At 40.3% G+C, this 27263-nt stretch overlaps 1 protein-coding gene across 4 annotated transcripts in view; it reads left to right on the top strand.

Annotated features, from left to right (window-relative positions):
* wnk1b (WNK lysine deficient protein kinase 1b) overlaps positions 1-27263 on the top strand; it is a 98834-nt gene that overhangs the window by 61451 nt on the left and 10120 nt on the right. Inside the window, exons 12-35 of one of the 4 annotated variants that reach the window (XM_044342949.1) lie at positions 1960-2265; positions 4196-5632; positions 8243-8335; positions 9223-9300; positions 11623-11880; positions 13759-13829; positions 14002-14155; positions 14334-14450; positions 14823-14933; positions 15037-15088; positions 15246-15386; positions 16456-17371; positions 17818-18146; positions 18234-18295; positions 18652-18708; positions 20763-20846; positions 20953-20989; positions 21076-21155; positions 21646-21933; positions 22142-22413; positions 22825-22900; positions 23012-23141; positions 23998-24195; positions 24694-24786. In XM_044342949.1, the coding sequence (XP_044198884.1) occupies positions 1960-2265; positions 4196-5632; positions 8243-8335; positions 9223-9300; positions 11623-11880; positions 13759-13829; positions 14002-14155; positions 14334-14450; positions 14823-14933; positions 15037-15088; positions 15246-15386; positions 16456-17371; positions 17818-18146; positions 18234-18295; positions 18652-18708; positions 20763-20846; positions 20953-20989; positions 21076-21155; positions 21646-21933; positions 22142-22413; positions 22825-22900; positions 23012-23141; positions 23998-24195; positions 24694-24786 (5440 nt within the window). The remainder of the gene's footprint in view (positions 1-1959; positions 2266-4195; positions 5633-8242; positions 8336-9222; positions 9301-11622; positions 11881-13758; positions 13830-14001; positions 14156-14333; positions 14451-14822; positions 14934-15036; positions 15089-15245; positions 15387-16455; positions 17372-17817; positions 18147-18233; positions 18296-18651; positions 18709-20762; positions 20847-20952; positions 20990-21075; positions 21156-21645; positions 21934-22141; positions 22414-22824; positions 22901-23011; positions 23142-23997; positions 24196-24693; positions 24787-27263) is intronic. The other 3 variants (XM_044342947.1, XM_044342946.1, XM_044342948.1) reach the window with 3 other exon arrangements.

Genomic DNA, 27263 nt, shown 5'->3' with positions numbered 1-27263 from the left:
CATCGTCATTTCATCTCACATGCCCTGACATGAACTTATATATGTGTCTGTGTATATTCATATATATATAATATATAAGCTGTGGACAGGTGGCTACATTTCAGGTGAACTTGTGTGGTTAGAATATCTAACGTAACCATCGAATGTCCCCCAGCAGCATCCTGCAGATTACTGTACTGCTTTCTCCTGGAGAGATGTCTTGATCTAAGGATTTGTTTAAGTTTACTCTCACTAATTACATTACCATGCCTATTGAGCAGTAGTGCTGTATCAGCATACTTAATGCCCAGTTCAAAGTAAAATTCAATGAGCTGATCCATACTGGGGTGTTGCGCTGGGCAGAAATAGACATGTGGCTAAGAAGGAATGGAAGAAGGAAAGTATTGCGAGGTAATGCAACATTTATTGTGAGAGAATGCAAAGAAAAAACCTCGCTGTGACCCTTGGGGGGGGGTGGGGGGGGCTCCGTATGCTTGGACACACATTTACTCCCATGTTATGTAATCTTTGCTCATGCAGAGGTGTCATATTCAGGAGAGTTTGCCAAACAAGTGGAAGACATTTGAAAGTTATTTACTCACTTAAATCTAATATTGTCTATTCATATAATATTGTATTGCTATATTGTTTGTTTTTACTGTATATAAAGGTTTTTTCCAAATAGAGAATTCACCTCTGATATGGCAGAAAACCTTTTCTCAAACTGTTCTATTTATTCATTGGCAGATGCTACAGTACAAGTGTTAGCATGTTTGCTTGTTTTTTCTCTCTTTTCACTTTTAGTTTATGTATTGTATGTTTTTATCATAATGTTGGTTGAACATGGTCTCTGCTACTCTCTTATGGAGGTTTTATCCAGCTTTATTCATTTTCTCAGGGAATGTTTATTTAGCATACTTGTTTGTTTTTAACCATGATCATCAATTGTTGACCTTTGAGCAGCCCCCACTAGAGCTGATGAGCCAAATTCCTTGCTCAAGGGTATCTTCATAAGTACTTACTGATGGAGAAACAAGCATTTCTCATTTAATTTCCCACCATAGACTTTTCCATCCGGTGACCTTTTGGCTGCAAATGTTCTTGTGTGACTTCCAGTTTACCAGCATTCACATTTTATCATTCACCTGAACGATCATTCAGATGGGAGACCGATTGATTGAGTAATTTAATGAAGATTCTGGCTTCCTTTAGGTCTCGCTTTGAAGTAATCTTACATTTCTCAGTAAGCTTATTTCCTCATTAAGATTATACTGTACAGTATATTGGAGCCAGCAGATACCGTGTAGACAGACTGACTGGTTTATCATATTGAACAACTACTGTACTCAATTATGTGATTATCTCAGGTACCATTCTCCCCTTTTATATAAAAGTATGTGTTTTTTATTTTTTATTTTAAAATGATATTGACTTAAGATATTCTATTTCTGTTGTCATTGTTCTATTATATCTTTATATTATATCTTTCAGCCATCTTTACCACTTTTGTTCATAAGTTCATTTCTTTGTGTTATTTGTTGTTCAGAGTAAGATATAGAACATGTAAAAGTTTTGTTCCAATTAGAAATTCACAGTTTGAAAAACTGAAACAGTAGCTCTCACGTCAGTGTTGAAATTAACACACACATTGAGGATTTTTTAAAATCATATTTAAGAGCTATTATCATGTGTGTTTATTAACTTTTGGAAAACATAACTTGAGGTATTTTATTCGCAAAACTGAAATCTAACAATCACTTTTTATTTGGTACCTTTTTAAAATTATATAATTTGTTTTGTTTTTTTTTTTTTTTAATTTAATATCTTTGGTTCCAAATCATAGTTTGTATACATGTGTCCAGTGGTTGTGTTTTCATTTTACTGTTGTTTTCTATGTCTAGGTCATTTTTCCATGTTTTAATTTCTTTGTGTTTGTTTTTCATGTTGGTCCCTCTTCCATCACCCCTCCCTGGCCTACAGCCTGCGTCGCGCCGTCGTCGAAGTCGTAGCATGTCTGTTTGCGTCCCCCCTTCCTCCTACTCCTTTTCCTATGCTCCTCCGCCCCCGGTTGTTCATCCAAAGCAGCCCTCCACCCCTCCTCCAGACCTATCCTCCTCATCCTCCTACACCACCACCTCCCCCTGCATGCCTCTCGCAGCTGAGAGGGACACATTCGCTGGGCGCCTCTCCAAAGCCCTGGAGACAGTCCTACCCCTTCACTCTGCCTCCTCTCTGCCCAGGGCCAGGCAGCGGAGGGCCAGCCTACCGGCCCTGTTCTCCACCCCTGTAGGTTCAAAATCCTCATCCTCAAGGGGCATAGTGGTGGTGAGAACCAGAGAGCAAGGGAGAAAGAGAAACATGAGGGATTGTGGACCACACTGGTGTCTGAATTTAGAGATAATAAAATTACCAAAATCATTCTAATTGAGAGTGCCACGTGTTACTGTGTATGAAAACTCATGACAAATTAAATGTGCTGTACAAATACCAGTAGTTCTAATTGCTGGGTAACATAGAGTGAATGAAAGAACTGTTAAAGAAACTCGTATTACTCATGCTGAGAAAGCATCATTTATTCGTCACTCTGTACATTTTTGGGCCAAACAAGAAATGGATAAACAGCCACACGGAATCAGAAAATTAAACTGATTTGCGTCAATTGAAAGTACACGATGAAATGCACTAGAAGATAATCTTAAACTTGTTTAGGAACAAGGTTGCCTCCCCAGCTTCCTTCACTGTGTAACAATATGTATATTATATCTCTCCTCTTCATAGCTTACATGAAATCCTGACTGTTTAGCAAGGATTTAAAAACTGAGTAAGCTAGGACATCACGTCATCTTAGAATCTGATATTAAATTAGTTGGGAAATGCTATCTGTATTCTCAATTTAAGGCATTTTAAGTGGCATTTTATCTTGATAAATATATTAGTATGACAGATATGTTTGTTCAACTTCAGTTTATTTTCAGACACTGCTGTGAGTCTGTCATTCTACTAATCCATCTCTCTTTCGCTATCTCTCTTCCTCTCGTAAACCGCCATGTGTTCACATTAAATACAGATTGACTGGCTTGAAGCTGAACTTTGCTCTAAGGTACAAATTCTTTATATCCGGTGCATCTGCCATCAGGAAAACTGCTCATTTTACAGCAAACATGTAATGGAACAACCTAGAATGAATGAATGAATGAAATGACATATATTGGTACAATCAGTGCCAGGGTTAATACATATACACCAATTTCTGTGACAACATTTTGTCCTTTCTGCGCCAGAAGTACATAAACTACCTGGGTGTTGGCTTTTATGGTATTTTTGGGCTTTGTATGAAAGATGACAGGAAACGAGGGGAGTTACACTGACATTAAACTAAGGTCCCCAGCCGGATAATAACAGGGGACATTGCGGCTCATGGTTGATGCTGAGGCTACCATGGTGCCCCTTTTTCAACATCCACTTTACAAGTGAAAATAACACATAAACACCAAGTCTGTCTAGATATTTAAAGAGGAAAAAAGGCATCACATCAATACTCTTGCCATCTAAAAACTGGTTTGAAAAAAAGGTTCCTGGTATCTGTTCCTGGACATTTGTAAAAACTAAAAATAAAACACAATTTATGTAAACACAGATTGCAACCAAACACCTTCATTAGGATTTACACATTATCTATATATACAAAGTTTTTCAAATGTTCTTAGTTTGTTAGCCTTAAGTTGCAGGCTACAGCTACTTAGTTAGAAGGTCAGTATTTTGCAGGTTAAAACATGTAACAAAAGACATTTTTTCTGAATGTAGATGCATCAGGAGAATGTTGAGCTTAAGGACAGCATTTGGCCTTTCTTTTCTTTGTATTTAATACCCCACTATCTATCTACTGTGAGCTCTGCGTGTCTCCCTCTTTTACTGTCTTGTCTCTGTGGTATCTGCTTGTCTTTGTGCTGTACCAGTCTGTCCACTTGTCTCACTATCTTTGTATCTTTACATTACCTGTTTGCTTCTACACCTTTTAGGTATATTGGGCCCTATTGTAACCACATCATTTTGTTCCCAGTGTGGAGGGAGATATGTGGCCATTTTCTCTTGTTATTGTTTTGAAATAATGCTCTTTGATACACTATTTTCTCCATTTCATGTGGGCCTTTGCTATGGTTCTCTCTCTTCATTCTCTGAATCTCATTCTTAAATCCATTGTATCTCATTGTCGCAGCAGCATTCAATGCCGCACCCCTACAGTGGAGGAGCAAGCACAGGAGGAGGAGCAGGAGGGAGCATCCCCCTCCAAACTCTCCCCGACCCCCCTACTATTTTCTTCCCCTCCATCCCCGAGCGCCCCGTTTCCTTCTCGCCTCCTCCCACTGGCCCTCCAAAGGCCTACAACACTCAACGACGCAAGAGCACATCCATTCTCGAGGCACATACCCGACACTTCCAGCCTGCCTACCCTCGGTATGGGAGCAGCCTGCACCCCTTTTCTGGGATGGAGGGTGTTGAGACCCCCTCTCTCTTCATGGTCAATCCCGGCTTTGCAGCCGCTGCTCAGAGACTTGGCGTTGGGGAACCTGTGCATCTCCCAGGACAATCTGACCCAAGTTTGTATGGCTATAAAGACATGAGAGCAGAACATGAGGAAGCAGTGAGGAGATTAAGTCTAAATCAAGCTGCCTTATTGGACCATTATGAAGCAATGGCGTATGGAGGATACCCAATGACTGCACACCAGCTTGGACACTTGAGTTTCCATCAGCAGAGGCAAGCAGCAGCTGCGGCTGCAAGTTTGGGCTTTGATCCCGGACCTCCACCTCAACCAGGGTTCTTGCACCCACACATCATGCAAAGAATGAGTGCACACAGTCCAATCCCTCCACCTTTACCTGCTATGAATGCATCTACTGGTGGCGCTGTTTCTTCTTCCTCATCTGATGGATGCTATCTGCCACCACAGCACACTTCCCCTTCCGCTTTTCCTATTTCTGCACCTCCAGTAATGGGCGAAGCCTCACCGTCTACTGGAAGTGTTTTTGAGTTCCATTTAGCTGCAGCCGCTGCAGCTGCTGCTGGTGATCCAAACCTCCTGGCATCCAGGCTTTACCGGGCCCGAAGGAGCTCCATGGACCTCCCTCTAGATGACAGCACTGGAACAGGATCAGGTGGCTCCGGCACGTATAGTCGACTCCAGCCAGTGACAGAAGAGCTGTACACATATATCAGTCCTGAGCTCCCCTTACCTCCAGGAAGTCTTCTCCTTCATCACACAGGTGTAACCGTAAAAGACAGAAGCCCAGAACCATCTAGTGACTCTCTGGCCTCCTCTGATGCAGGAGAGTTCCAGTCACCTCCTCCCCCACCTCTCCTCCCTCAATTCGACTCCTCAGCCGCTCAGTCCATCCCTCACTCGTCCTCCGCTGCGCTCTATGATCCATCAGGCGGAGTGCCTCCCATAGATAGCCATGGACATCCACCCTCCATGCAGAGCTTTCTCCCTCCCACCCCATCCTCCGAGCTCCCACTTGGGGGAGCGTCATCAACTCAGCTGGAGTCTCTGATCCAGAGTGTCTGGGCCCGACATGGAGGGGTGGTACCAGCCCAACCTGATATGACATACCATGAGTCATTGCTGGCCATGCAGGCCACTAACCCCACTCTGGTACTAAGTTTAGATCCTAAAAACACCCCTAGACCCCTGGGTCAGTTACTAGTTGAAATTATGTAAGCTACTTTTCAGCAAAGATCCTAAAATAGCTGTTGATGCATTGATATATTGTAATTGCAATAGCACAACATGCTATTTCTTTCTTGTTTGATTGAAAAGTGTCAAAATCTCATAGATTGAGACTGTCATACCTATAAAGTTTAACAACAATGTGCTTTTCAGCAGATATATATAAAAAAAATTCTGTAATCTGTCAACTGAATTAAGTCTTCTAAAAAAAAGTAGCTTAATTCATTTACAAAAGTAATTTGACCCAAGGGCTCATATACCAATCCCTGTTGTATTCATACCCTACCGACCCAGGAGCCCCAGCTGATGCTTATTTGTCATCATGTAGTTTTAGGTTATGATTTTAACCCCCCTTCAGTCATATGAACACTACAGAGAAAGTCTCATGGTCTGCCTTCGTAATGTCTCACATTATTCATTCCTTGACAATGTTTGCTCATAGAAGGAAATGGCAGAAAAATGTTTAGTTTAGAGCATGACTTAAGTCAGCAGTGCTTCAAAAGGGATTGATAGACAAGGGCAAGATCCAGAGCATATCTTGGTACGACCAAGACCAGAATCATTTGATTCTGAGACCAAGTTAAGAATAACAGGCTTCACTCACATTTCATTTCCATCTAAATGGGACAATGTTGACGTTTCCATCCAACATTGTCCTGACATTCAGAAGGTAGTCTTTGAGACAAACTCTGTTGTACAAGCTTTATGAGCAAACAGTCTCAGCCTCCTCCTCTCTGTGTTTATGTTGTGTTTTTGATTGATTTGTCGTTATCAGTAAGTAATATTTTGTCTGTATGTTCATATATGTCTGTATATGAGAAATGTGTGTTTGTGCGGGTATACTATATGTATGGTATACTTGAATTTTTGCTCGTACAAATCTACAGTCCCTTTGGTCCAAAAGTAAGTCATATAGATTCATACTTCAAAATATAACTTTATATCCTGCATATCTTCAGATTTAATGATATGTTATGAATATTCTATCCATGCCAAGGTGGTTAAAAAGATCAAGGAAGTATAATGAAGCCGTGAGACTGTTGATTTGTATGGACAAACACACAGAAACATACAACAAAACCAAGGAGGCTAAGACAAACCTACATCTAGCAAATGTAGCCAAGCAGATAGACATTTCATTTGTATAGTTTCAATTATTTCTGTTTTGTGTTGTATTGCTGAAGAGCGTGGCTTCAAGTCAGTTCTTTGTTTCAGCTTATTGTGTTATTTCCCGCCCCAGACTGGAAATCAACTTCCTACACAGGGTTCAAAGGTCACAGTTTAAATTCATTAAACCCTTAGAACGCTGATATCATCATTGTCACCTTTCTTTTCTTCATTGTTTACTTTGAACCACCTTTTCATTTCTTCAATCTTTTGTTGTGTGGAAATTTTTTATTTCATGTAATTTATCTTAAATTCTTGATCTTTCTATACGTTTTATTAAATTTCTGTGCTGTGAAGTTATTTGTGTTTATGTGACTGCCTATGATGTTAGGAAAAAGGTAGGTAGTAGTGGTGCAACAATACTTGTGTAAGCTCCCACCACACACTGTGTAGGAGAGCTTCTTGACAAGTATAAAGTTGCAAACAGCCTTCTAAGGGTTCATTTTACAATAGGTTGGTCATAATTGTTTATATGCTGCTGTTATGCAGTGCCATAGATTATTAAAAGATGAGCCATGTCAAGCTTAATACTCACTAGAAATGTATCGGGATCAAAAATCAAATGTGAATGATTCCAGAGTTTAACTTAACTGGGAGTAGCAAAAAAAATCTGCACAGGATTTTGTTTGAATATTTTTCTAAATTTGTTTGACATTTCAAACAAATCAGACTTTTTAAGGACTCCTTTGACAGTCAATATACAGTTACCTCATGATCTTCTACATGTTTCTGGGAGGGATTTTATCATGCAAAGTGGCAAGCCCCAGCCATCTACCATTAAAATACAAAATATTATTGTGCCTGTGCCTTTGTTAGGATATTTTGGAGAAAACAGCAGCGAGCAGTTTGAAAATCTTCAAATTTAAGTTTAATATTTCAATTTTAATATCTGGTGTCAGTATTCCAGCTTCTACTTTGTGCTTCTTTGACTCTATAACATCCACTTATTATCACTGCCAATCATTTAGGGTCTGACCTGCATGAAAAAAAACTCACAACCTGCCCTAACCCCAGTACTGTGCCTGTACTGTTGAACATTACAAACGCCTCTATGTATGTATATGCATACAGTAAATATTGGTGTGCATATATCTGTTTGTGGACAAATGGATGTGCTTCTGTGCACATGCGTGCATACACAAGAAGAAAATGTAAAATGAAAAAGATAACGGCAGAAGTACCTTGTGTTTGCATTCATGTACAGTTTCTGTTGTAGAAACTACAAACATGTTCTGATTATCTCTTGTTTTTCTCTCTCCTTGTTGCCAATCTCTCTTTGGTTTCTCACCTCCATTCTTTTATATCCCACAACATTGCATCTCTTCCTATCTATCTGTCCATCTTTCTTTCTCTAAATCTGTTTTCAAGCAGCAGATTCAAGCTTCTACCCCCCAGCCAAGTCCAGGACCCCCTCTGGCCACCGCCACCTCCCAACAAGCTGCCCCTGGAACCCCCCAACAGGTAACTCTACCAGCAGAACAACAGAAGAAATCAGTAAATGTCAACTTTTTATGCATCCAGACTTTTTCTCTTCTCTTACTTCATCACTTTTCTTAAACTTGGCCACATCCCCTTGATGTCCAAACCCCATAAAGATAAAATACAAAAATATCTCCACCCTATTTTTGTGCTTATACAGTAATAACTCCTGTGTCGGCTTTTCTCTTTGAAGTATTTCCTTCGCTTCAAGGTAACCACTCCCACTGAGATGGCACTTTGCCTGCAGTAATACCACAGTCTTTTTGAAGAAAACAGTTTGCCCCTGGCGCAAACCACTGCTATGAACTAATTGCAGCCCTAAACTGATGTGATTGAGCATGAAATGGATGTTAATAGGAGATCAAATGTTTCTTGTCAGGAAAAAAGATGGAATGTGTTCATTTTTCTTTTTTTTTTTTTTTTAAACTAGCCCAAGAGTAATCCGCATACTATGACATTCTTCATGTTTACGTCAGAGTTGTATTCCAAGATCTTTATACTGTATTCACATTTTACAAAAGGTTTTTAGCTAATAGGCACATCATTTTGGAATTTAACAACTTGGTGATTGTTTTAGTCAACAGTTAATTCAGAAATTTACATGTAAGAAGGGATAAAATGTAACTGAATTTGATGACATTAAATACATTTTCCTAGCAGATATTTTCCATGAGTTTTTCATAAATGGGATTTCAGTTTATCCAGGTTTTTTATAAGCAGGACATGACTGGGAAGTAGCTAGAACAGTATTAAACCAAAAAAAGGCTTTTGGTGTGCATGTAAATGCTTACATTTTTACAGTTTTATATTTAGCCATTTCCTTTCTTCTTACCCACTCTGTCTTACTCTGCCTGTGTCTCTGTCTTCAGGTTATGTCCTCCAGTCAGTCTAACAGTTCATCAATTCAGAGCCCCACCCACGCGTCCTTATCGCAGACATCTGCACAGGTACAGTAGGACCTGTAATTTAAATACATATGTAGCACAACACCTAATATATACATTCAGCTGGCAGTGGTACCTCACAGAGAGGTGCTTGATATAGAACATACAGTAATTATGCACACTTGTACATTCACACAGGCTAAAATGCAAACTGAAACCAGCTAATAAACACAACACGGACTCATTACAGGATACACTTCAGGGTCAATGTAAGCTCCAAACAACTAGCTGATAGTGTTGTTTTCTCATACATTATAGTGTTTGGGAGGTACGAACATCAAATAGCAAGTGTGTATTGCAAGTGGATTAAAGAACATCTGCTAAACATATAAACACATTTACAAACCAACATGAATGTACACAAGGATAAATACATATAAATAAAGAGAAATATTAATGTATATGAATATTTATTCGTTAGACATGTTAGCCAGTTAGACATGTTGCCAGTAAACAATCTAGTTTTTACATTTTTCTAAGTTCATATACTTGTCGTTCTTGGTTTATGTGTGTTATTGCATGTTTTTCGGGTCTTCAGTTTTCTTCTTATTTTTATTTTAAACTCACTTCTTTAACTTCTGTCAACTCAGTTTGTTTCTTCTATTTTTCTTTCCATTCTCTGTCACACTCATCGGTATGCTGCCTGTTTTTATCACCGGGTTTGTTTTTACACATACACGTCTATTTGTCTGTTTGCATGTATTTGTGGCTTGTATGTTTCCTTATATGTTCATGGTTTTATGTATGATTTTATGCACAAAATGGATGAGTGTGTTTAGTCGTGTGAACTCAGTCCGTCTCCCAGTATCGAACACCTTTATCTTCTGTACCAAGCTGCTCATCTAGCTCTGGTTCAGGTAACATTATATATCTATTATAATGAATCTCTTGTTATGTGTGAGTGTGTGTTTTTGTATGTGTGTGTCTTTGTGAGTAATTCTGCATCAGCGTGATTTAGTTGTGACTCTGTTTGACGTTAAATAGAACATTGACAGATGAATCCCTGTGGCTCTTCCTCTTTTTTTGTCCTTTTCGGATATAGCTGTGTCTGGTGTTGATTGTCAGCATTAATGTTAATACTATTCCTTTGTACTCCCCACATGCTCCTACTAACCATTTGATTAAAAGCATGGCTCACAAATACTTGAGCAAATTTCTAGGAAATGAAGATGGGTAATATTTCCTGGATCAGAGCTGGTAAACAATAAGAAGTGAATATGGGTTCCAGTAAAGACTCTTGAAAGGTGTTTAGTATCACTGTCCAGGCCAGGATCCAGTATGGTTTTGTATTAAAGAAACATGGAGGAAGTGTTCCTCTAATCAAATGTCACTGAGCTGATGCTTACATCTGTGAAGTGAGCAATTCAGCGTGCAAGATATTTCACTGTCTTCAAGTGAAGATGATTAATAACTAAGTTTCAATTATATTTGGAGATTCAAGTGTATTTTGTGACCGCATGTAGAGCAGCAGAATTGAATTAATAAGCAATGACTCCTGATTATAGATGTTTGAGACATAATAGATGGACTGGTTTTGCGATATACTATATATTTACCTTATGCGCCTGCTCTCCACCTTGTGCAGAGCAATGAAAAGTATCACTGAATCCAAACATTAGCCTATATTGTTCCCAAATCACGACCTCGAAGGCGTCACTTCATCCATTTTCAAGTGAAGTAAAGTAAATAAGCCCAAAAACCTGCCTCACGTTGTAAAGTCTTAGCAGGAGAAAACATTTGAAAAGGTTTTCAGTGTTTGTGGTTTGCGTGGTTTCTCACCTTTTAAAGCCGTAATGCACCCTGTCTGTAGAGATCTGAGTTTTGTTTTGTGATTGCATGGTCTCGGACTGGTGTGTGTTTTACACAGTTGTCCTGTCACATAGTTTGTCGTTTGATTTGAGTCACTAATAGACTTAATCTGTGTTCCAGTTGTGTTGCTCGGAAAGTTGTTTGTCGAGGGTCTCGGAGTCAAGCGTTTCAGTAGTGGGTCAGTGAACTATGGATGGCTTTTCCCTCTGGAGCCTTTATTTTAACATAATTTATCAGGAGACCAATAAAGAGCCAGACTTACAAGCTAACAGGCTGGTTGTCTTTTCGTTTTATAAGCACATTCATTATATTTTAGATGACCCAACAGTTAAAGACCGTCTTCAGCTCACTGTCCCATTACCAAGGCGATTGACTATAGATTGGCCGCTCTGTCTGTGCTCATCACACTCGATCACTTGCCGGGTTTATCTACGTCCTCATCCTCCCCCCTGTGTCGTTGCTTCCTCCCTTTTCTCACCTTTTCCTTCTCTTCTCGGCCCTTCCTCCTCTTCTCAGCCCAGTGTAACTCCGTCTACCTCTACCGTTTCCTTGGTGACCCTCCCTTCTCGGTCGCCGTCCCTTCCTGTTACCATGCCGACAGTGGTCGTGGCTTCCCCTCCCTCTCCTCTGCCACTCCCTGTTGGGGTGGTGCCTACTATTGTTTCCCCTCCTTCTCCTGTGCCCACACCTGTGCCTCAACCGTTGGCCACCGTGGTGCCAATCATCAGTGTAGTCACCACCCCGCCTGATACTGCTATGGAAGCCCCTCCCCAGGTACTGGTAGTGGACAGTCAAACTCATCAAGTGGATATCATGTCCCTGTTCACCGTGCTCACTTTTGTCGAAGTTGTTTGAAATCATTTTCTAGAGCAGTGGCTCCTAAACCATTTTTTTTACTTTGGCGCCCCTGTTCACTGCACTGTAGGTGACGCACAAAGATGTAAATTCAGTAGGTCGTCAGTTTCAGTATTTTTTAATATATTCTTTTAACTTTTACATTAAGTTTTTGTACTTGAAGTGCCTAATATATAACACTGTTTCACAAGATTATATAAGCAGCTTCTAATGTGACTACCAGGAGTACTGTTGTTAGATTAAGGTGTAGTTAGGTTACTTACAAATTCTTGTTCATGAAAAGTCTTGATATAGAAACCAAACCAAAAATTTGTGTTCTTGCCTGACCCAAGTCAGTGTTTTTTTGTTTTGTTTTGTTTTTTTTGTTTTTTTTTAACTGTTTACATCGACAGTTGTCATTTCTGACTGTTGTGTATCTGGGAAAACTCACGAGCCAGAAAGCATGTTGCTACTATGACAACCGGCAACCGTGAGCTGTCATGTCACCGATGTCGGCTGCAACTTAAATGTATATTCAACAAGGTTTTTAATTGGGTGGTTTTGATGTTTATTGATTGTTTCTTCCATTTTTATACAGTATTTTTTGAAAACTTAAATATAAAATGTAGCTAAGGCAAGTTTATTTCTAGCAGTCAAGGTAAGCATTATCTCGTTGTTTTATGTGGTGAAACTTAATTATAAAAGTGCATTTATGAAACTGAAACGAATAAATCTTGCAGCACCCTTGATCTATCCTTAAAGAACCCCACCGTTGCAACCACTGTCCTAGAGCCTTGGCTTAACAGGTTATTATTTTTGCCGTTATATGTCTGAATCGGCTATTTAAGAGGGAAGATGGGAGAACTAGAGGGCAGCTTTTGATACCAGTTTTGAAAGTCAGCCATATTAGCACTAATTTTGTCATCAGTTCACATCTTAAATGTTGGATATTGTAATCTTTATGAAGAGTATTTATTTGTAATTAGAGCAATGTGATTAAGTTTTATTGCCCAAGTTGCAGGTGGCAATGATAAAGAGATTCAGTCACTGTATTAGATCTATCTTGTTTACTGTGTATTTACACTAAACGGTTAGTTTGGTGTTTCTTGTTGACTAGCTCATTTGGGTTGGTGTAGCAACACTGATTTACTGAAAAATACTTGCAGTAGAGCAATTACTGTTGGAAAAGTTTCTTGGGTTCTTGGAGTGGATTTCAAACATCTGTAAAAACTGCAAGACACAGCTGTTAGTGTTTGATTGGTCTACAAATAAGTGATGTCTAATAAAATCTATCAATTACTGTCAACAGATTTCTTTTTGGTCCAAGTCGGCCTTAGTTGAACTTTGTTCTAATTCTGACCACTTTTTTTCTATTTCTATTATAAATTGCTCATTTACAGACCGTGGTTATGAGACAGAGTAAATGTGCATGTTGTTGCATTGGAGATATGCATCAAATAAATACACTCCAGTTTCTCTTCTCTTTTGATGCACTGAACAAAAGGTTTATTCCTTTTGTTCCATGTCCTAGTTTTAGTTCATTTGAGTCCCAGTTCTGGTGTGTTTTGATCAAATCTTTATAATTTAATTCAATTCTGTTTTTGTTACTATAAAATCATGAAGACATTGCCTCCAATCTAATTCATTTTCTGTCTTACTTTTGCCACACTTTGCTTATATTTCATGCTTTCCTGCTGTATTTCTTTCCTGAAATTTTCCCTAATGTTGGTGGTGATGGTTGCAGTGATGGCAATCATACTAATTGTGTGTGTATTTCTGTTTCATGTGCCTGTGTGTGTGTGTGTGTGTGTGTTTCAGTCTGCCTCTCAGTCTTCAGAGCTGTGCCAGTCCCAGCTACAGCCACCTCAAGTTCAGTCATCTATAGAGAGGTAATACATGCATACACAAGCAAATTCAAACATACAATCACTGAACTGATGCCATGCTCCTCACACAAAAGCACATTTCCTTTATCTCATGTGTCATGCTTTCTCTACCTCTTTTTCTGCCTCTACCTTGTTATCTTTTCACCTCAATCCCTTCTCCATCTCTGTACCTCAGTGGCCACTCTGAGACCTCAGGTCTGAGTGACGGCAACGAGGGAGGAGGAGGAGGTCGTCATGAAGGGCGCTCCACCAAGCGACACCAGAGACGCTCTGTGCGAAGTCGATCGCGCCATGAGAAGATCTCCAAGGCGAAACTCAATGTTCTCAATGTAATGACACATCCTATAAATCCCATAAAGTAATAATTAAACAATAAATCTTCTTTTGTCCTGTACCCACTGTTGGTATTTATTGGTTGTTACAGAGTTATGAGTTGCGATAAAAAGTAATTTGAAACATCTAATTGAGACGCTCATCTCTTTACTTTCTCTGTGTTTATGCATGTAGATCTCCAATCGAGGAGACAGGGTAGCGGAGTGTCAGCTGGAGACCCACAACAGGAAGATGGTCACCTTCAGGTTTGACCTAGATGGAGACAACCCTGAGGAAATAGCCCAGATTATGGTACACACACTATCACTGATTCATTATTTTTAACAACTCCTTTGATTCATTTACTCACTGTTTTAGGCTGGAATATGCGTCACATGCCAGTACGTGCGCTATCTGCTCTTTGTCATCCACTGAAGTACACATAATTGTTGTGCTCTTGTCCTTGTACTTTCATGGAAAGAGTGGTCATCCAGTTCCCACACAAGGCAAAATTACACCTCTGTAGCCACAAGATCTGCTACACGTCAGCATGGGAAGCATAAAGCATTGGCATAGGCCTTGTTCTCTTTGTCACATACTGCACACACACACACATCTGAATCTCTCGCAAAGCTTGTGACCTCTTGTTTTTGTACCGTCATGTGTGTGTGTGTGTGTGTCCAGGTCCAGAGTGAGTTTATCCTGGAGAGTGAGCGGGAGTCGTTCATCGAGCAGGTCAGAGAGGTGATAGAGAACGCTGATGAGAAAGGTCTGGAGAGGGACGCAAACAGCAAGGTAAATACAACATGTTTTCTGGAGGTTGAAGGATGCTGAAATGTTATAGTTTTCTTCATCATAGTTGATTTCATTAATAACATGTTATCTTATTGATTTACAGACAGCAGGTGACATGGCGCAACAGATACCCGCTATATCTGTCCCCATGCCAGGTAACAATAATAATACTCATGATAAGTGTGATGGTAACTTCATTTAGCTGTTGTATAGATATACCATTAGACAGAACTGTAATATACATGACATGTTGTTATTCTCATGGAGATAAACAAATTACGATACTGCATTTTGCCCTTCCTCTCTTCCCAGACATCCCTCCCAGTGCAACGGCACAAGTGGTCCATTCAGCAGGTCGCAAGTTCATCGTCAGCCCCGTACCCGAAGCCAGGCTGAAGGAACAAATCTTTCCCCCCTGTCCCTCTCCTGCCTCTGCACCTCCTGTTGAAACAAGTAAGACTGGTGTGTGTGACCTTTAAAAGGTTAGCTAACAGTTAAGTTGTTTACTTGTCCAAATTAGTATGGGAGAAGTTCTAGCCTGTCTGATCATTTGACCATATAGGGCATGTTCATTGCCACGTTGGACTACCACATATGAAGTTGGTGAGAAAAAACTTCTGATGAAACATTATAGTAATGATGTCCAAAACAAAAATAAGAAATATGGTTGTAAAAAAAAAGCTAAAGTTTCCAACAACTTCAAACACACACAAAAATACACGCTAAATGACAGTCTACTTAGTCACACACACACTTATCGGATTAGGCTGTAATCCTTTTAGAGGAAATTGCCCAAATGTTCTGTGCAAATGCAATAATACACTGGCATTTATTTAATTTGATACTATAGGATCTTCTGGTAGAACACTGAAATATAAATAGCTGTATCTAATCTTCTATCTGATCACATGGAATTTTCAAAATGTATCAAAAATACCCTCTTTATTATACAATGTTCAAACAAACAAAAAATATAGTCCTTTAATATAGTCCTCTAATTCTGTACATAATGCTAAGGAGACACATGACATATTTTGTTACTGGACTCGCATACCTTGGCAAGACAGAGAGACTCCAAGACAAATCCAATCAGCATCACTAGACTAAAGGTAGTCAAACTTTAAGTGGTAACCGTCTCCTCCTGTTCACACTCTGACATATGCTGTGTCTATCTGTGACATGATACCAAAAAATCAATGAGAAAAATATTGAAACCTAGAATTACTAGTAATGCAAGTCAAGTGAAGTAATTGAAGGTCTCCATTGACAGATACCTTCATCACTCATATGATTTTACTGTGTGTGTCCCACTAATTGTCTCCATTGTGAGAGATTTCACATTTGATTTGATTTTACAAAGAACAGTGCAGACACAATCATTTACTTGGTCCTACATGGAAAATAAACCCCATTTTTGGATCTCCCAGAGAGTGAAAACAAACCATAAAAAGTAGATACTATTTGGACAATCTAACAGTGAACAGGATGGACTTTGTGGATTAAAATACTTTCTTTTTTCTAGTTCCTCCAGCTTTAGCTCAAGCTCCGTCTCATACTCCAGGCCAAGGTTTGGGGTTGTCCCAGTCTGCAGGAGCGATCAGCTTACAACAAGCCTTCAGTGAGCTCCGACAGAACCAGAATCAGTTTGACCCAGGACCCAGCACCGCCCCAGCCTCCATCCACTCCACCCATCCTCCTCTACAGCCTCCAGCAGCTTCTGTACCTTCACAGGCCAGCACCATCAGTGGATCCGCTCCTACTGTGGACCCTACCGCTGGACTTGTCCCTTCTAATTTAAACCAGGCACAGGAGCAGCTCCTGGATTCCTCCACCCCCTCCTCTGTGCCCCCTGTCTGTCTCAAGCCTCCTGGTTCCTCCTCCCCTCCTTCCACTGTGGTGAATCAGTCCATCCTTCAGTCACAGGTACTTTCACAGACAGTCATACAGGCTGTGTCCCAACCTCAGGGACAGGGGCAAGCACAAATTCAGCCCCAGGCTTTCACGCAGCCTCAGTCCCAAGCAACAGTTTCTGCTGTCAGTGCTACTTCAATACCTTCCACTTTACCACCGGCCAGCATCCCCCCAACAATGCTAACCTCCCCTCCATCCACCCAGACTGTTCCCCTTGTATCCTCTCCTCCCTCCTCTTCCACCCTTCCAGTTAGTGACGTCCCCTCCGATCATCCCTCAGTCAAATCTCCCATCTCTTCTACTACTTCTCTCACTTCCCCTGTCGTCCCCACGACTGCCATCCCGGGCCCTCAGCTTGCTCCCTCTACTGCTTCCCACCCTACCGCCCCTTCCTCCGCGTCCTCTGTGGGGCTCCAGCCAGTGACCACCAACGTTCCTTCAGTTCAACCAACCCTGGTGCACTCCCAGCCACAGACAGCAGTACTGCCTGGGCAGACACACACTCACTGTGGGGAATGTGATGCAAGGTGAGAGATGATTCATGTGTATTCACTTTTAAATTGGGCTGGGAATCACATCTCGATACTTTTTTGGTACAGACTAAAAAAACTACAGTTTTGGTTATTTCACATGCTCACATCACTAGTTTGAAGTGGGCGATGCTCAGTTGGAAAAGAGTGATGTCATGACTTCCATGCACCAATCAGGATTTAGTAACATTTGAATCAAAATGTAATGATGGTTTTCGGCCACTGTCAGTTTAAATCTGGTCAAACCTCACAGTCCAGATGAAGCAAATTAGCTTCAATTGTTGCTTATTTAGTGAATAGTGAATTTAAATATTATAAATATTTAATGTTTTAGAAAAAATTGAAAAATTGAAATTGAAAATTGAAATTGAAAACAGGTTTTCTGGGGCTTTAAGTAATTTATTTAGCAAAATGGCAGAACTTTCACTGATATCTTTTTTCAGGTGTGAGGCATCCACTGAGTCCCAAGGCAAACCGGATGATATCCAAGCTCTGGAGAAGAAGCTGCGGTCTCTCTTCATGGACCTCGGTGGAGGGGTGTCGTCCACCCAGGGAGACCTGCTAGCGACTGACCCTACCTCTGGAGCCTCTGTGGGAGGTACCTCATCCCCTATGGGCCCCTGTTCTACCTCCACCACATCTGTCACCACACCTGGCTCCAGCCAGCCAACCAATCCTCTTCAGCCCCCCTCCAGCCTTGCGCTGGGGTCACTGGGGTCACCCGCCCCAATCCAGGGCCCTGGAACACCTATTTCCACCCCTGCACAGACTGGTAGGTGGAAGGATGTTTTTCTGCATAGTGTCAGTTCAGCTGTTTTTATAGTGTTGCTTAATGACTTTATGTTTTCAATTTCCACAGTCATCCCTGCCTCATCCTTTGGCCAGACCACTCCATCCAAAGCCCCCTTATCCAGGGTTCCGGTGAGTTTTGCAGTGATAACAATATCATTTGTTGAATCTAGTTAGACCACTAACTGTATTATTTATTTAATTCTGTGGCCAGAGAGCAGGCCTGTTTATGTTTTTGGTGAAACTACCAAAGTAATTTACAGTACTACATTTTTAAAGGTGAAGAAGTCACCGTAATTTAATGTTTAGGAGTTATCCTGTAGGTGTTCCAGTATGTTTCTACTCACTTTCTTCACAACTCATCTAGCATGGAAATTTCTTTTAACATTCTCCCCAATGAACACTATTCTTATAACCTCCTCTACAAATCTTTTCTCATTTCTCCCACTCTCTCTGTCTATTCGTCACCTCTCTTTCTCTGGGATTAGGCCAGTTCTCCTCCTTCAGAACTCCTGCCATCCTTCCCTGGACCTTGTCTAATACAGGTGTTTTTTGCTTCTTTTTAAGAGTTGCTGTCTCCATTGTCATGCGCTGCTGTTTTAACACTGAGCTTACTAAGTCGTATCAGTTCTTTGCTGTATCTGTATTGGACTTATATGGATATTTGTTGTGTATAAATAGCGCTTCTGCTTATTTCCTTTATGTCTGACTCACTACAGTATGCACAAGAGCTAGCAAAACCTAAACCCTACGTGACAGAATCCTGAAAGGAGATCACAATCCAAATCTAATAAACAACTCAAACATTACTATCCATCTACATCAGTAATCTACGGAGGATTTAAAATGCTTAAATAAAAAAACAAATAAAAGAAATAAAGTGAAATACAAACTTGTATGTATTTCCTTTGTCCTATGTCAGAATTAAATGAAAAACATGTTAAAAGGCAATTATTTAGCCTTTATTTTAGTCTTTACTGAACTGATCATGAAATGACCTTTCCATTTCCCATTAAAATCAAATCACAGCACATCAAACAAGGTAAAGAGCATTTCATCGTTGGCCAGGAGATGAAAGCATAGACCTGCAAATAGTAAACGCAAAGCTTATATGGCATGAATTATCCATGTCACAATGGAAAAACTATCAGTTATTAAAGACAAAAGGCTAAATAATGAAATTAAATAATTTTAACATATGTTTTTTAATTTAACTATGGCACAGTGATGGGTATACAAAAAGAAAATGAATATAATATGTATGTTGTATTTCACTTTATTTCTTTTTTATTTAGGCATTTTAAATCTTCCGTAAGAGGAATATGAATGAAGTTAAGGTGACACTCAAACATAACAATTCCAAAAGAGGGAAAGATTAGACATTATTAGTAAACAAATAATGATGGAGGATAAAAGTGGGACTAGGGTGCAGACAGAGAATCAAAGAGGCAGCTAAAGAAAAAAGGAAAGGGAGAGATGGAAACACAATTGGAGGTAGCAGAGGGAGGTAGCAGGCAGACAGGATAGATACGTCACAGCAGACACAAAGTGCACTGACTTTAATTTCCAGACTGTTTTATTGTGGCTGTGAATGCTGCTGTCTATAAATAGACATTACATTTAACTGGAACAGCACACTGAATAAAAATATATGACTTGTAACTCTTTTATGAAAACTCTGACCTGCCAAGTCACTGACATTCACTTCTCGTCTCTTACGTAACTCCCACGGGCGAGACTTGTCCTCTTTGATTAAGATAATCCTGCTGTAGTTAAAGCTCACAAGGGTTTCGATTTTAATGATTTATTTTTTAATTACGATTAAAATGCTCACAAGGAAAAAAAAAAGACCTTGTGTGCCCCTCTGCATCACCTTGCGTGTGTGTGACACAAGAGAGTCTGATTTGGTGAAATTCGGAGGGATGATGCCGTCTGACACTGCTCTGTCTTTTAAAATTTACACACACAAGTGCCATTTGTGGTACGACACAAAGTCAAAATTTCAGACGAAATCTTTTGTACTCTGCTCAGTTCTGGGGAAGCCTGAGGAAAATACAGATCTACATATCTGATTGGACCAAGAGATAGGAATGTGTTTTGCCTGTTTAGTCACAGTTAATTGGATCAGAGCATAACAATGCAGAGCTTTGTATTACTAGGGCTTGGTGATAAGGGTAAATTATTATCACAATATCAGTTTTCACATATTTATATATATCATGATGATCCAGATGTATGGAGAATCACCAAAAAATACAAAGAATTGTGTTCCAGTATTATTTTCTTTACTCTTTATGTGTGTAAAACAAAAACTTTAGATAACTAATTTTGTGAGTTTTTTAAATTACAACTTGCTTGGAATCATTAGTTTGAACAATATACATTTGTAGAACAATAGCACGATAAATAATGGTAACATTGACCTATCACCCAGCCCTAGCTGCCCCAGTGTGTGTTTTTGACTAATCTGTGCATATGTGTATATATATATATATATATGGTATATACTGTGTATATATACAGCAGTGCCTGAACCTTTCCATGTTTTATTTTATTACCATTATTTTTTGTATCTAACAGTATAATTCCCTCTCTCCAGTCCCAGCAGCCTCTAGAGGACCTAGACGCTCAGTTGAGGAGAGCGCTGAGTCCAGAGACTGTTCCTGTCAGCACACACTCACAGGTACATAAACACACATATGTCATGGCTCAAACTAACACCATGTATATGATCAATGACACTGATCAATGCTAATCTGGTTTTTTCTCTCTCTGTGTGCTAACAACAGGCTTCTCACGGTGGCATATCTACAGTGGGACAAGCGAGTATGTATAGTATATTTACAAAATCTATTATTCTACATGAGTGTTTTTTATCTGCCTGTCTGATATTTGTAACATGTGTGTTTCAGTTCCCTTTTCTCTGGAGGAAGAAAATATGTCCTCTCCTGGTCCTCCTCCTCAAGGTGGAATTAAACTGGGGAGATTTCAGGTAAGAATTCCCTCCCACCATACACGAATATCTGTGCATTTCCATTACCATCTAAAAATGACATAATGAAGGTTTTTACTTTTGGTTGTGAGTTTAGCACTTCTTTGCCTGTATTTATCGCCTTGATTCAGATGTATTCTTGATTGAACTCCCTAGACAGTTCTCACATTTAAAATAGTTCAAACCCATTAAACAATTTATGACACACTCTGTTGTGAGAGTTTGAGAATACAATTTCATAGGGAAGTAAGGAGTTTTACCAAAATACACTGCATTTTACAACTTGTTTCAAGCTTTTTTGTTCATCAGATCACAGCTATCACAGCTACACTGGAAACGGGAACAAAAACATAAATAAACCAGAAAATAATATAGAGCATGTTTGGCAAAGTCATGGAAAAGACCTTGAATTTAAACCAGGACAATGAAGGAGAATCAAACGAGCTGTTGATCAGTAACAGCTATATATTTGCTAAAATCCACTGCTTAGGTTTCATTGGCCACTGAAGAGCCTCCTGTACAACGGCCGGCCTGCACTGAATCTTCCACCACCTCCTCCTCCTCGTCCTCTTCTTCCTCGTCCTCCTCCAGTCTCTCCAGCCCGGAGAACACACTGCACAAGGACTCCACGTCTCCTCTGAGAGGGGGAGGAGGAGGACAAGGTGGAGACGTCGTGGATGGACTCCCCCAAAGGACTCTGGGAGGGTCTCATCACCCCTCCCCTTTCACTTCCCCCTGCCCCTCCCCCAAGGCCACCACTACCATCGGACGCTTCCAGGTATTTCCTGTTTTCATCTTGTAGTTTAATAGGTGAGGGGTTCTTGTGTTTTTGTTTAAAACATCCAATAAATAAATAGTTTATTTTATCTTTGATCTGCAGTCAGCTGTGACAAAAGCTGGAAAGGAGAATAGTCGCTACTTTCTCATTCATACTCCTCCACCTTTCCTTCCCTCTTCTACCACAACAATTTGTTCTTTTATTCTAGGTCACCACCAACGCCGAGGCCCGTGTTGGCAGATTCTCAGTCAGTCGGGCCCAGGAGCAGAGCCTCGAGTCCAAGCAGAGTCCTCCCCCCGCTGCCCAGGCTGCTAATGGGCCCAGGGATCCCGGGCAGGTTCTGAGTCCAGATTCCACTCATAAAGCCTCTCTGCCCAGTCTAAACAACAACTCCTTCAATAACTCCTACATCAGCAGTGACAACGACTCCGAATTTGAGGATGAAGACTTCAGACGGGAAGTCAACCGCCTCAGAGAAAAGTGAGTTATCTTTTATTCTCTTTTTACCCACATCAGAGAAAAAAAACAATTCTGTTGGTCTTCCAACACCTTCTTCTCTCGCACCTGTCCGTCACCTCTACTTTAATAAAGCTAACTTCTTTGAAGAAAACTATATTTCTTTCTACTCCTTCTCCTCTTTTCTCTCTCTTTCAGTTAGTTTAACTACTCTAAGAAAAGTAAGCTGTGCTTCTCCTTTCTCCTCTTCTCTCTGCCCTTCAAGAATAAGGTTAACCACCCACTTTTTCTCACTACTTCTCCTGCTACTTCTTTCCTTGAAAAGGGATGTTCAGCGCTTCCTAGAAAACTGGGCTCGTCTCTCTTTCATCTTCATTATTTCTTTCTTTATTTTATTTTATTCTAATATATTCTCTTCCCTCTTTATACCACCAGGCACATGCGTGAGATTCAGGCCCTCCACTCCCGCCAGAAGGAAGAAATCGACTCTCTCTTCACCAGGCTGGGAAAGGTACAGTAAACTCATCTTGGTTACATTAGTACAGACAAAATGAACAGCATCACAATATAAAAAGCATCACACACTGTAAATTACAAAACAACTTCTTTGTTCTTCCTACAGGTCCCCCCAGCTGCAGTGCTCCCTCCAGTTATAACCTTGACTGGCAGGAGGAGGCGACCTACCAAAAGTAAATCCTCCAAATCGTCCAGAACAAGCTCCACGCACGGCAGCAAGAGTCCATTACAGCCAGGTAGGCTCTTTCAAACATTTACATTAAAGGTTCAGTTCACCTAAATCACAAAAACACATTTTCTCACTTACTTCTAGTAGTATCAAGCCACGCAGATATTTATGGAGATTTATCCAACTATCCCGATACAACAGAGGTGTATGAAGTTACACTAAAAATGACATTAAATAATATAACAGTAACATCTCTTCATAAAGAAATGCCTTGATTGCTAAGGATAACCACAGACCTTGTTGTGAACAGTCTTCACTGGAACTATTTCTACCGTAGAAATAGTCCTAATGATAGAGATGATGCTGGTGGAGTTTTGAATGCAATGTGCACCTTTCACCTCACCAAAACCTGGAAAAATTAAACCAAAAAGATGAGAAAAATATGTATTTTTTTTATAATTTGGCTGAACTGACTCTTTAACCCTGCACATCTGAACAGTAAATTACACCAAAATAATTACCCTACTCCAGTCCGCAGTCCACTACAGTGTAGAAGGTCAAAACATCAAAACATTTACCCTAATGTTACACCATCTCTGTGTTTATGCATCTGTGTGCACATGTGTGTGTGTGTGTGTGTGTGTGTGTGTTTATCTGCTTGGTTACTTGTGCATGTGGGTGTACGCTGGAGCAGGCTCGGAGCTTTAAAATTTCTGACTGCTTTCCCTGTCTGTTTTTCTGTGTGTGTGGTTGTGTCTATGTAAACGTGTGTGTCTGGGGGTGACGGGTGTCTTATCTTTCTGTGTGTGTGTGTGTGTGTGTGTGTGTGTGTGTGTGTGTGTGTGGCCTGTATGTGTCAATGCTGTCTGCGGTGTGTCGTTCCTGCCCTGTCCCCTCCTGCCTATGCCTTGTGCTATCTCCAGGCAGCACTTTATCCGCCCAGAGCGTCCCAACCATGTACCCCGGCCAGCTGGCTCTGTTAGCCCCAGGAGGATTAGCCGATTCGGGCAGCAGCACTCTGCTCCAGCCCCTCAAACCCTCTCCCTCCAGCGACAACCTGTGTTCGGCCTACACCAGCGAGGCAGCGCTCTCTGTGCCCAGCTTGTGTGCTCCCACCCCAGGTAGGAATATTACTGAGAGTCCCAGGCTGCAACAGGCCTCATCAATTAAGAAAAGTACAATTCCTCAATACAACTACACACAAATTTCCTCCTGAAATACTCTTTGCATGCAGACAAAGACAAATGCATGCAGTTGGTTTGTCTTCACTCCCTCACAACAAGACACTCCTCACCTGTGTTTCTATCTCTCTCTATCTCTCTCTCTGTCTCTGTGAAGCAGTGTGATGGCTAACGTACTGTTACATTCTTCCTGTGTATTCCTTCACCTGTGTCTCCTTCCTTCCCTCTCATCTATACCTTTTCTCTCTTCCTCTTGTCTCGTCTGTCTATATTTCCTTCTGTTATGTTTTTCTCTTTCCTGTTTTTTTTTTTTTTTGGTTGCTCTCCTTTCCTCTCATCGTCTTTCCTTTCGTTTTTTCACCTCTCCCTCTCTCTCTCTACTTCTTCTCCTCTTCCTTTTCCTTCTCCTCCTCTTGTTCCCCTCCTCCCTCTCTTCAGGCTGTGTAAAGTTCAGCTGGGGTTCGGAGCGTTTGGCCTTCAAGCCTGGCGGCAGGAGGACGCGCTTTCTGAGTACGCCCTGCTTGGCTCTTTGTGTGTAACGCTTTATTTCTTTGCTCTTCTCTTTTGCCCGTCGTCCTTACTTACTTTTGTTCTCATTTTTACTCCTATATCCGTCAAGTCACGGTCATCCTGTCTTCCTGTGGGTTTTCTTCTTTGATGGAGGAAGATCCTCTGCTTCTGATCTGACCAGTGTCCTGCAGGAAACTGGTGTCTCCAAAAAAGTCAGATACTCAGGAATTAGATGAAAAGATTTTTATAATCAAGGGAAAACAGCTGAACATAGACTGTTTAGCAGTTGAGGTCGAGGTCAGAATGACCAGAAAAAAGACTTTTCTAGCATAAAACAGAGCCTTTAATTTAGGGTTTGCTGCCTGCCGCAGATAAACAATCTTCTGCTGATTACCGCTTATTTTAATGGTTATTATTTACAAAAATCTTTGTCTTGTATTTTGGAGAAGATGATACTTTTTAGGTACAGAAAAAAGAGAAAGTTAGAGATAAGAGCTTACTGCAGGACACAGACAGTAACACAATTACAGTAATAGTCTCTCTGACATCCCAGAGCTTCCCATAGTCATCTTTACTTACTCTTAATCTTCTTTCTTTCTTTCTTTCTTTCTTTCTTTCTTTCTTTCTTTCTTTCTTTCTTTCTTTCTTTCTTTCTTTCTTTCTTTCTTTCTTTCTTTCTTTCTTTCTTTCTTTCTTTCTTTTTCTTTCAGTATTCTTCTTTCTTTCCATTTAACCTTCTTTTGACATGGTCTTCTTGACAAATAAGTCATCTTTTAACTTCACATCCAATGCCGTCCCTAGGCACTGCTGGCTGCGTTGACATTGTCAAAACCAAGTAAATAAATGCAACATAATTGATTGAAAGGACACAGGAAAGTGTTTATTGTCTGATGTTTACCCTGTAAAAGGCTGTCAAAAGACAGGAATGCCAGTCTCAGCATGACCTGTTAGCCTTCTGCAGGTGAAGTGTATCAACCAAATGACAAATCAGAATTTTGTGACATAAAACTTCTGTTTATTCACCAGCAACAGCAGTGACAGATCACTCAGTTTCACATATTCTATATTTTTTATTGGCAAAATATTCCATGAAGAGACCAAAACAAAAAAAATGTGTTAGTCTCAATACTTTGCAACGTTCCTACCCTGTGTGTGGCACAGGTTAGGAGCTTTCTTTTTTGTTGATAATTTCCTAAAACGGCTGGACAGGAACATGTTACCCAGTGCAACAGTGTGGCTTACTGATGCACTCTTAATGTTTTTTGGACATCAGTGGATGTCTGTGGATCAGAGGAATATGATATATTAGGCTACAAGACTACACATACAATACTTTTTAGTAGGAGTGATTCATTGATGGTTTTGTTCTTTTCAGGGGATTTGTTGACAATAAGAAAAATATGGAATTATCCGTTAAGTCCCTGCAAAAGTGGTTAGCAGATAAGACGATTTATAACAATAAAGTAATTTCATTAATTAAGCTGCACAGAAATGTCAGTCAAATATGTTTCATTTCCAAGATAACAAACATTGTAAGCAGCCAGCAACATACTTACAGTTGTATAACATTCAGTCCATTTCATCACTAGTCCGTAGAAGTTAGAGGTAGATGATGCAGTTTTGTTTGTGTGTCTCAGTCTGAATTTGAAACCATGACTGCTTTTAATTCTAAACTTCGCCTCCGTGAAAACAAGCAGACTAACAAGGAAAGACAAGTTCTGACCTGATGACTTGAGATTTCTGTCAGACAGTTGTGTTTTATTTTTAACAAGAACTGTATTATTTTCTTATTTTAATCAAACCCGATTGATTGTTATTTCTCACCCGTTTAAGCACAGTTCTGTTCACGTACTGTGCATCAGTTGTTGTTTATTTATGATTAAGAAAGTGTTTTTTCTTAACTCATATTATATTCATAATATGTAGAGTTGGTGAGATGTTTTGTGCTTGATAAAGAGAAGTTTATGAATGCTTCTGAATCCTCCGCAGCTCAGACCCTTTCTCTCCCTTCCTTCCCTCCCTCACTCCCCATCCTCCACCTCCCCACCCCCCTGGTCTCCCTCACCTGTCCCCCCTATCACTTGACAGCCAGGAGGGGAGAGAGACAGACCTGGGTCTCAGTAACAGGCAGCTTAGGTGCAAAACTTGACATAATATTAGCTTTACACTGAATCCATACTGATGTCCTTTGATAGATTTGAATCCTATATTGGACCCAGTTCTGGTATGGTGGCCCTGTGAGCTGTAGGGAGGACTCAGAATCACTTCAGAACCAGGGGTTGGTTACCCAAAAGCATCTGAAAGCTTTGAGGTGGTGTATAAGTACAACTATTTATCCACCTGTAGAGCAATTATTGGCATGAAAAATCTCATCTTTGAGAGCCTTTATTACAAAATATTTATATTCCAGGATTTACTGCTCTATTGCTGTTACAGTAACTGTCAAACCAAGCATCATGGCCTTTTTTGACTCAGTTGTTTATGTGTATAAAGATGGT

This window comes from Thunnus albacares, chromosome 23, assembly GCF_914725855.1.
Source record: "Thunnus albacares chromosome 23, fThuAlb1.1, whole genome shotgun sequence".
NCBI classification, from domain to species: Eukaryota; Metazoa; Chordata; class Actinopteri; order Scombriformes; family Scombridae; genus Thunnus; species Thunnus albacares.
Note: the sequence above shows the minus strand (reverse complement) of the source record. Positions and strands in the feature narration are given on the sequence as shown.